The 11,055-nt window shown below is 35.3% G+C and overlaps 1 protein-coding gene across 1 annotated transcript in view; it reads right to left on the minus strand.

Moving 5' to 3' along the window:
* Window positions 1-8,942: 8,942 nt before the first annotated feature.
* The window catches only part of LOC117635297 (myb family transcription factor PHL5-like), a 2,291-nt gene continuing 178 nt past the window's right edge, over window positions 8,943-11,055 (minus strand). Inside the window, exons 2-8 of the mRNA XM_034369638.1 lie at window positions 10,867-11,052; window positions 10,535-10,754; window positions 10,373-10,449; window positions 10,224-10,263; window positions 9,948-10,002; window positions 9,713-9,782; window positions 8,943-9,460 (exon numbers count right to left, since the gene is read on the minus strand). Of these exons, the coding sequence (XP_034225529.1) occupies window positions 9,248-9,460; window positions 9,713-9,782; window positions 9,948-10,002; window positions 10,224-10,263; window positions 10,373-10,449; window positions 10,535-10,754; window positions 10,867-11,052 (861 nt within the window). The 3' untranslated portion in view covers window positions 8,943-9,247. The remainder of the gene's footprint in view (window positions 9,461-9,712; window positions 9,783-9,947; window positions 10,003-10,223; window positions 10,264-10,372; window positions 10,450-10,534; window positions 10,755-10,866; window positions 11,053-11,055) is intronic.

The following is an 11,055-nucleotide window of genomic DNA, read 5'->3' on the forward strand; positions in this document are numbered from 1 at the left end:
ACCCCTCTTGATAGCGAGCAAAAAATTTTTGCTTATGGGATCGGGGATGTGGAATTGTTTTCACAAATGTTGTCCACCTCGGGTATATGCCATCAGCAAGATAATACCCGGTCTGGTAGATGGTATTGTTAATTTCATATGTGATATTTGGGCCTTCACCTCTCAAAACATCATTGAACACCGGGGATTGACCTAGGACATTCAAATCGTTTTGAGATCCGGCAACTCCGAAGAAGGCGTGCCAAACCCATGTATCAAAACCAGCAACTGCTTCCAGGATGATACTTTTCTGCCTTTTTCTATTTCCGTAGTCCCCTTGCCAAGCAGTTGGACAATTTTTCCACTGTCAGTGCATGCAGTCAATGCTACCAATCATGCCAGGGAATCCTCGAGACTCAGCTTTTTGGAGAAGCCTTTGCAGGTCCCTTGGCGTAGGTCTGCGGAGGTAGTCTCTGGTGTACAGAGTTTCCACTGCATCACAAAATCGCACCAAGCTCTCCAAAACAGTGGACTTCCCCATCCGAGCAATCTCATCCATCTGATCAGCAGATGACCCATACGCCAACATTCATATCACAGCTGTGAACTTCTGCTCTGGAAGAAGTCCCAAATTTCCAGCACAATTTCTCTTTTGAACAAAATATTCATCATAATTGCAAATATCATGCATGATTTTTTTTGAACAAATGAGGTTGCATTCTATATCTCCCTCGAAAATGAACATCAGAGTACAGAGATTGTGGGATAAAATAATCTTCCATAAGATTCTTACCCCGGGAATGTCTATGTCTGTCCACATTTTGGCGACGGCCTTCTCGTGAACCACGGCGAGCCTGCTTTTCTTCCTCCAGCAAAGCAACTGCTATGCCAAGTTGCTCATCTAGTTCTCTCTGCGCCCTTTTGCTTGCAGCTCGTCTACGCATTCTTTCTCTAGTTTCTCTCTCTTGCCTCTCCAAAATCTCTTCCATGTCTGCCATTGAGAATGGAGAATGAAATCTAAAATTTGAGAAATGGAAATGTAGAGAAGAACTGGTGTGGGAGGTATGAGCTGAACCTCTGATTTTATAGAAAAAGGTACACAGATAGATATGACACGTGGCGCAATCTTAGAGGGTGAAAATCTTATCTGAAATTTGAAATTCAAATGAAATTTCAAATTTCAAATTTATCTGAAATTTGAATTCCGAAATGTATCTGAAATTTGACATTTTGAATTTATCTGAAATTTGAATTTTGAAATGTATCTGAAATTTGAAACCGAAATTCTTATCCGAGATGAATAGTATTGACACGTAGGAACCCAAAAATCTTATCCGAAAATATTATCCAAATTAATTATTTAAGTAAACAAAATTGTGAAAAAAAACAAAAAAATGAATAGTAATTGCCATGGCAAGCCCCTAACTGCTGGAAACACATTTTGCTGGAGGGGACTAGGGCAGCCACTATTCACGTGAATAGTAGCTGCCCTAGGGCTAATCTTGCCATGGCAAGGGGCAACTGATGGAAATGCTCTAATAGGAAATGGAGAACAATTTAACCTAATATATCTACCTTCCATCTCTCCCATCCCATGCTATAAGAATACTCACGGTACATGAATTCAAGAATCGTATTAACCAACGTAATTTTATGTTCTAGAAATAATTTTGCTTTAATACATTAAAAAGCTAGAAATTTAAAGTAAGTCCTTATAAAATAACCAAGTAGTTACCAATAAGTAATAGCGGACTCAAGAATTTTTATTGAGGTGGGCTAATTTTTTTTCCCTCAAGATCTATTATATCGGTTGTTGGAATGATGGTGTGGTTCTTAAACACCTAGACAAAGAGATAAATGTGGAAAACGATAGAAACACATTAAATAAAAATAAAAGAGAAACGTCGGGAAAAAAAAAGAAACAGAGAGAGAATAAGAGAAGGAAAGAAAGAAAGAAGAAAAAGAAAAGAGAGAGAGTGTGTGAGTGATTGAGGAAAATGTGACAGCTACCTACCCAAGAAGTTGTCAAAGTCATGCTTGAGTCGGGTTCGTTGATTGATAGCTCTCAAAAGTTGCCTCACACGGGCTCCAAATCCAATCCAATGGTTGAGAGTATATTTAATTTACAGAGAGATTAGCTTATTTCTACATAGAGAAATGGGCTAATATTTGATTTATCTAGATTGGGAGTACAATTAAGCTTAGTCTTTAAAATCAGCACTTGGCTGGAGTGTGAATCCGTTATTGCCAATAGGGGTGGGCACAATTTCGGATCAACACAACCGTACCTTCTAATTCGATCATACGAGGGTTGGGTTGGCCTAATAATAAGTGATTCATGGGTTCATAAAATTATAAATCACTTTATACGGGTTGAGTTACATGTTTAAACTAAAATTTAACAGTGGGCTTAATTTTGAGTTAACCCAACTAAACCGCCCAACTCAATCACAAAAAAGTTGGGTTGGGTTGGGTTGAATTGGCCTAATAATGAGCTGGTTTTGGTCTAAGAAATCTTAAACCACTATATATCGAATTGAGTTACAAGTTGGGACCAAAACAGACCCAACCTAACCCATACCCACCCCTAATTACCAATACACCTAATATATATGTCTCTGAAAAATAGGAAAATATTACACTAATAATTGCTGTAAATTAATGCGTCATTTTCAATATAATACTGACATTTGTCAATAAAAGTTAGTAATTTCACGTGTTTGTCCCAAAAATTACCCGTCATTTGGCTCTCACACGCAGGACATAAATGGTACACCAGCAATTTCAATTGTTATGGAAACACACTTCTTCACTTTTATATCCATTGTGATAGTGTACTACCCAAAGCCTTATATCACCACCTTCAAAATGTTAGAGAGAAGATAATTGGCTCGATGATTTACCATAAATAAGATACAAACTCCTTAACTTTGTTAAGAACATGTGCTTCTAGTGAGCCATGTATGGTCAGGGTAGCACCCATATGGTTTATATGGCCTATGGTAGTACTTTGACCCATTTTTTCTTTGGGAATTCTGGGGTAAACGCTTTTTTTTTGGGCCTTGTGTCATATTTTTTTTCTTGGTGTTTCTTTTTTCAAATCCTCATGAACAGTCTTGTTCATTGAAAAAAATTCAGTTTTTTTTTATTATAAATTTTTTAAGGCGGGTGTGTGGAGCAGTTGCATAATAAAGACATTTTACAGTACAAAATTGCAAGTTCGAATACATGAAAACATTATGGTAAAAATAAGCCATTGTTGCAATAACAAGAGTCTTTCTATATCTATAGGATCGTAGCCTTGGCATGATGCAGTAGCTTGTAAGGTTCTGTGACGGGAACTTTGCTGGGATTTAGAACCCTATGAGGACTTATGTGCGAGAATGAGCATTGAACAATTTGCTTTCTTGGGCTGACTTATCTTGAATGGAAAGTTGAGTGTTTCCAGAGCCTTCAGAAGCTGAAACTTGAGTATCACAAAGACTATTTGATGGGCCATCTTCATTGCATGGAATGTCCAAGTTCTGAGTTTTCAACAAGTTATTACTTGTTTTTTGTTGCAGATCAAACATCTTCTCAAGTTGCTTCCTTTGTTCTTCGATTCGACACTGTAAATTCCTCTGAATCTGTAAAGCACAAGTGAAAATGAATTTCCTTGTTTTTATGAAATTCTGTAATATGGAAGTGCATTAAGTTCATAGATTTATTTTTTCTGATTTCTATTGGCCCTGACAATTGCTAGACTGATTTGGTTTATGTTTGTCATTCATAAACAGAAATCTTGACCTAAAAAACAACTCTAATTAATGCAGAGTTAAAATAAAAAGGTGGTAACAAGAATTTCGAATATATAAAAGTCGTGCAATGTATCTCTTGTATGTACCTCCAACTGTTCATGAAGACGTCTCTGGGCATCTAGTTGCAGTTGGAGCGCCTCCGTGATTGGCATGCCACTGCCAGAAAAGTTCACATTAGAAGGAAGTGAAAAAAAGAATATCAAACTCAATGTCAAATCTAAAAAGAAAAAGTTGTTCATTTAGAATCATTATTGATGAACTGAGAACCAGAATAACAATTTGGGTAAAACGATAGCTTACGTTTCCGTATCGATCTGGAGATTCAACATTCAAAGTTATGTGCATTTGCAACATTCAAAATGTTGGTTAATGATTCTATATATACTAGGGCTGTCATTTTTAGCTCCTTAACATTTCTAAAGCCAATATGTGCATTTGCAATTTCAATTGTTGTGTAATCCCTCTTCTTTATTTTTATATCCGTTGTGATAGTGTATCCCTCAAAGCCTTATTTTCTATGAAACACTGCCTTCAAAATGTTAGCAAGATTAATCTGATCGATGATTTACCAGAAATAAAGTACAGCTCATTAATTTTGTTAAGAACATGTGCTGCTTCTAGTGAGCATTGTAGGGTCAGGGTAGCACCCATATGGTTTCTACGGCCTACAGAGATCTTGTGGGGAAACAATTTTTTTTTTTTTTCCTGCCTTGTGCCATACTTTTTTTGTTGAATTTTTCTTCAAATCCTCGTATGTGATCAATTTTGTTTTTTTTGAAAGCATTCAATTTTTTCTTTTTTAAGGTGGGTGAGTAGAGAAAATTGGAAATGTAGTCAGTAACATAAGAAATAAAAAAAATTGCTGCCTGCCATTGAAGTTTTCTCAATTTAATTCTAGTTCATTGAACATTTACTAATTTAGTTAATTCACTCTTTGTTTGAATCCTTTAAATTCTTTCAGGTGTGACTTTGATAGCCTAGGCTCGTTTGGGATTGCTTCTCTAAGAAGCACTTTTACTCATACATACTTCTAACAAAATCGTTTTTATTATAAAGATGTTGAAATTTTCATAAAAAATCAAAGTGCTTCATGAAAAAGCACTTGGGAGTGCTTCTTGAAGAAGCACATGACAAGTGCTTCTATAAAAAAACACTTCTATTACCTAGAAGCACTTCTAGACTTTTATGTCAAATACTGTCAGAAAAGCTTTTGATTGTCAGAAAGCGCTTTTAGCCCTTTTAGAAGCACTTCCAAACTGGCAGTGTAACTTCAATGGCCTTATGTTCCACAAAAACTAGAAAGCAGTTGAGAACTTATATGCCAATAATCAGTATTAATTAGCCTAATTTTGTTCTATTTTTCTAATTTTATTTTGAGACGATCTTGTGGAAGTAGTAGAAGCAAATTAATGAAAGATTTGTAGTATATGATAATGTATTTTCTATTAGTGCTCTCTAATATGAATGAAAGTGCTTCAAGTTCTGATTTCTCTTTTTTTTTTTCCTGCAGCAGAAGAAAAGGACTAGATTAGACCTAATGATAAAGCAAGCTGATCAAGTCTGGATAAAATTAACCAAACCTTGTACTGTAGTTAAATCAGTTCAGTTGTATAGAAATGCAAGCTGCAGTTCTACCCTTTTAGCTTTCATGAAGATTTTATTTTATTTTATTTTGGGTGAAAGTTACTCTATTCACCAAGAGTGAGAAGAATTACAAAAGATGAAAAGCGCATAATAAATACAGCCCATCACCAGCAAATAAAGTACATGAACCCAAACATAAAGATACAAATCACGTGAAGGCCCAAATAAACAAATAAAGCTTAGAAAACATTAGACAAAAAAAAAACCTTAGATCCGTGTTATATATATATAGCCCACTTCTATTGAGGGATATCTTTAGATTTCTCAAGGATTTTTTTTTTTCAATGATCTAAAATTGTATTTTTTAAGTTAACATTCATATATCATCCTTGCAAAAAAAAAAAAAAAAAGATAAATTGGAAACCGTTTCGATATCCAATTATGTCTTGCAAAATCAATGAACACAATGCTTTAAGAAAATACTAAAATTTCAATAATTCAATTGAGTGATCAAATGATATCGAATTCAAGTGAATTTTTGTAGAAATGATCTTTGAATGAGTATCTACAAAATAGATGGTTTGGATTAGTGAAATACAATACGGAATGGGCCCTACAAAGGCGTCTCTCAAATAAACTAATTTGAGAGATCCTTCAATAGAAACTCTATGTGTATATATATAACCTTAGATCTAGAAAATAGCAACACCCACCGGCATCACATAGCACATCATCAGCGCCACCATTGTAGATTCACCACCACCACCACCAAGGAGGAGCAACTGATAACAAGATTGTACTAAAAATTTGAACAGAAAATGGGGATGAGCAAGCCGCCGGGTCAGGCAGGAGCAACCTTTGTTTGTTTGGAAAATTTGAAAGATAAAAAGAAAATTCTTCTGAAGTTTTTTTATCTACCATAGGAAGAAAAAAGAAAAGAAACAGTACATAAAATTAATCCTGCTCATCCATTTTGAAATCCTGCCTGACCCTTAGGTGGAAGTCCAAAATCTGCTGTGACCATGCACTCTTGTGTGCAGTATTAGAAGCATAATCTTGTTGAGTCTTTTGTCATATCAAAAGCTCGAAGTATGACAAATCGAATTTTCACACCAGCAAAAAAATTTCACAGTACAAGATTTAAGTATGATTACATGGAAAGCATGAGAATTTGAGGGTAACAATAAGCCATTGTTACAATACTGCCACACAATAAGCTTTATGAAAATAACAAGAGTCATGTCATTCTATAGGATCATATCCTTTTTAATTGATCTCATCTTCTTGTTCTCCTTTGCTTTCTTACCCAGTATAGTAGCATTTGAGGTGTTCTTGATTCTGTTAAGGGACTGAGCTTTGTTGGTTTGGGACTTTTTAACCAAATGAGCACTTATGTCTGAGAATGCCTGAAAATTTTGCTTTTTTGGACTAACTTATCTTGGATGGGAAATTGCTATTCCCAGAATCTTCAGGGCTTAAGACCTGAATGGCATTTAGACTATCTGATGGGGCATCTTCATGGCATGTGATGTCCAAGTTCTGAGTCTTAAACAGATCATTACTTATTTTTTGTTGCAGATCAAACATCTTCTTGAGCTGCTTCCCTTGTTCTTCGATTCGCAGCTGTGAATTTCGTTGAATCTGTTCGTCGAAATAAATAAATGAAATTGAAATATTAGACTAAAGTATTTTCTTTGTTTTTATGAAATTCTGTAATATGGAAGTCCATCAAGTTCATAGATTTATTTTTTCTGATTTCTATTGGCCCTGACAATTGCTAGACTGATTTGGTTTATGTTTGTCATTCATAAACAGAAATCTTGACCTAAAAAACAACTCTAATTAATGCAGAGTTAAAATAAAAAGGTGGTAACAAGAAATTCGAATATATAAACGTCCTGCAATGGATCTCTTGTATGTACCTCCAACTGTTCATGAAGACGTCTCTGGGCATCTAGCTGCAGTTGGAGCGCCTCCTTGATATGCAAGCCACTGCCAGAAAAGTTCACATCAAAAGGAAAGGAAAGAAGAATATCAAACTGAATGTCAAATCTAAAATGAAAAGTTGTTCATTTAGAATCATATATTGATGAACTGAGAACCAGAATAACAATCAGGGTAAACCGATAGCTTACGTTTCCATATCGATCCGGGATTCAACATCAAAGTTGTTCTTTTCTTAGATCTCAACCAAGGATGAAACAAGCTAATATAATTAACAGACCTTGTAGTTGGTAAGTTCTCAAAGTGTAAGAGATGTCCTAGATTGTAACAAGAATGAAAGGTTTAAATAATTCCTTTGGATTAGTGTTTTCAATATGTACATGTTGACCTCATTGAGACACCGCAAGATGTCATTCTCACCAACAAGGAGATCAACGATGAGGCTGGATCCATTGCCATTTGCATATGCTTAAAGCTTTAAACCATTTCTAGAATCACATTTTTAGTATAATAATAAGCACTGTAATTTTTATGTTCTATAAATAATTTTGCTTGAATAAATTAAAAAGCCTAGAAAAATAAGTTCTTATTTACCAATACACATAATATATATATATATATATATATGTGTGTGTGTGTGTGTGTGTGTGTGTGTGTCTGTGAAGAATTGGAAAATATTTCTAGCGGTGACATTTAGCTCCTTAACATTTCTAAAGCCAATATGTGCATTTGCAATTTCAATTGTTCTGTAATCCCTCTTCTTTATTTTTATATCGGTTTTGATAGTGTATCTACTAGCAACCTTCTCTTTAAACACTGCTTTCAAAATATTGGCAAGATTAATCGGATCGATGATTTACCAGAAATAAAGTACAGCTCATTAATTTTGTTAAGAACATGTGCTGCTTCTAGTGAGCATTGTAGGGTCAGGGTAGCACACAAATGGTTTCTACGGCCTACAGAGATCTTGTGGGGAAACAAAATTTTTTTTTTTTTTTTTTTTTTCTGTCTTGTGCCATACTTTTTTTCTTGAATTTTTCTTCAAATCCTCGTACGTGATCAATTTTGTTTTTTGAAAATATTCAATTTTTTCTTTTTTAATGTGGGTGAGTAGAGAAAATTGGAGATGTCGTCAATAACATAAGAAACAAAAAATTTGCTGCCTGCCATCCAAGTTTACTCAATTTAGTTCTAGTTCATTGAACATTTACTAATTTTGTTAATTCACTCTTTGTTTGAATCCTTTAAATTCTTTCAGGTGTGACTTCGATGGCCTAGGCTCGTTTGGGATTGCTTCTCTAAGAAACACTTTTGCTCATACATACTTTTAACAAAATCGCTTTTATTATAAAGATGTTGAAATTTTCATAAAAAATCAAAGTGCTTCTTAGAAAAGCACTTGGGAGTGATTCTTGGAGAAGCACATGGCAGGTGCTTCTCCAAAAAACACTTCTATTACCAAGAAGCACTTCTAGACTTTTATGCCAAACACTGTCAGAAACACTTTGGGTTGTCAGAAAGCGTTTTTAGCCCTTTTAGAAGCACTTCCAAACTGGCTGGTGTAACTTCAATGGCCTTATGTTCCACAAAAACTAGAAGCAAGGAAGTAGTTGAGAACTTAAATATGGTGCTTATCCAATTTCACAGTACAAAATTTAAGTAGATTACATGGAAAGCATGAGAACTTGAGGGAAACAATAAGCCATTGTTACAATACTGCCACACAATAAGCTTTATGAAAATAACAAGAGTCATGTCATATCTATAGGATCATATCCTTTCTAATTGATCTCATCTTCTTGTTCTCCTTTGCTTTCTTACCTAGTATAGTAGCATTTGAGGTGTTCTTGATTCTGTTAAGGGACTGAGCTTTGTTGGTTTGGGACTTTTTAACCAAATGAGCACTTATGTCTGAGAATGCCTGAAAATTTTACTTTTTTGGACTAACTTATCTTGGATGGGAAATTGCTATTCCCAGAATCTTCAGGGCTTGAGACCTGAATGGCATTTAGACTATCTGACGGGGCATCTTCATGGCATGTGATGTCCAAGTTCTGAGTCTTAAACAGGTCATTACTTGTTTTTTGTTGCAGATCAAACATCTTCTTGAGCTGCTTCCCTTGTTCTTCGATCCGCACCTGTAAATTTCGCTGAATCTGTTCGTCGAAATAAATAAATGAAATTGAAATATTAGACTGCAGTATTTTCTATTAGTCCTCTGCAACATGACAGTCCTTCAAGTTCTGAGAATAATCTTTTTTGCAATAAAAGTATACAGATAAATAATTCTTATAACTGACTTGGCTAATGTTGCCATTTACAAACCAGTTTACAGAGTCATTGGCCTCAACAAGGATTCTAATGCTCAGTAAAATAATATGTGGTCACAAGAAATTTAGTAGTTGCACCTCTAACTGTTCATGAAGACGCCTCTGGACATCTAGTTGCAGTTGCAGCGCCTCTTTGATTTGCAAGCCACTGCCAGAAAAGTTGACATTATTGGGTTGTAAGAGGCTTGTGCACATAGCAGTAAAGAGAAAAACATCAAACAGAATTCCAGTTCTAAAAGGAAAAAGTGTTCATATAGAATCATATTGATGAACTGAGAATCAGAGCAACAATCAGGGTAAACTGATGGGTTACGTTTTCATATCGAGCTGGGGTTCGACATTCAAAGTTGTTCTTTTCTCAGATTTTCCTGCAACAGAAGAACAGTACTAGATTAGGAGATAAAAACAAGCCAATCCAATCTGGATAAAATTTACCAAACCTTGTATTTTGTAACAAGAAGGAAAAATCATGTCCATAAGGAACCAATACATGATTTCAACGCTTGTAAACAAAGTAATGAGACCCTAAAAAGTTTTAGCTGCTAAGGGCAGAATTGTTAAACATAATTGAATAATAGCCAGGATTTACCTTCTGCAGTGTCTGGCAGATATTTTGCGATTCGATATTTCTACAAGAAGAATAAAACGGAAAGGGGAAAAAATGAATCAGACTCCAGGAGAGGAAGAAACAAGAACAAGAATGAAAAAGTTGAAGAAATTGCATTTAGTAGTGAATACCTGCAGATGACTTTTAACATGAAAGATGGTTAATCCATCCAAGCACATCATCTTCAGTATTGCCTTAGGTGTTGCTTCTACAATATGAATCAACAGATAAATCGACATACACAAATTTTTATTTGTATAGTAATTTAAAAAAGCTCATGTTGAGTTATTTACTGTCAGCGCCCCCAAGGCGATTTACACATTCAACGAACTTCTCGTGAAGATCTTGATTCCATCGAATTCGTGTTTTACTCGAGAGCACGGGGCTAGTTGAAGGAGAATCACCATAGGTAGTGGAAACATTTCCAGAGGAAATTCTTGGAGATTGCTTTCCTTGCTGAGGAAAGAAGCTCAGCTGTGTAACCGGAGAAGTACTGAATGAATTACAACCACCCTGTGCACAAGAAACTAGCCCATATGCATATCTTAATGGAGTGGTAGGGCATTGAAAAATCAATGCATAAAAACAGCAATAAAAGATGAATTATAGAATAGAATATACATACTGCTTGATCCTGATTTTCTTTAGGAGGAAGTGACAAGGAGGGTCTCCTAACTGAGGCAGTACTCTCTCCCTGCAACTTATTTTGTTGATGTTCAAAGAGGTTATTGCTTTGCAAAGGGATTTGATTAGGCTTCTCTGAGGATTTCTGGTATTGATGATAGCTGCTGGGTTGAGATTTCACAATTGACTG

Source organism: Prunus dulcis, chromosome 7, assembly GCF_902201215.1.
Source record: "Prunus dulcis chromosome 7, ALMONDv2, whole genome shotgun sequence".
Classification (NCBI taxonomy): Eukaryota; Viridiplantae; Streptophyta; class Magnoliopsida; order Rosales; family Rosaceae; genus Prunus; species Prunus dulcis.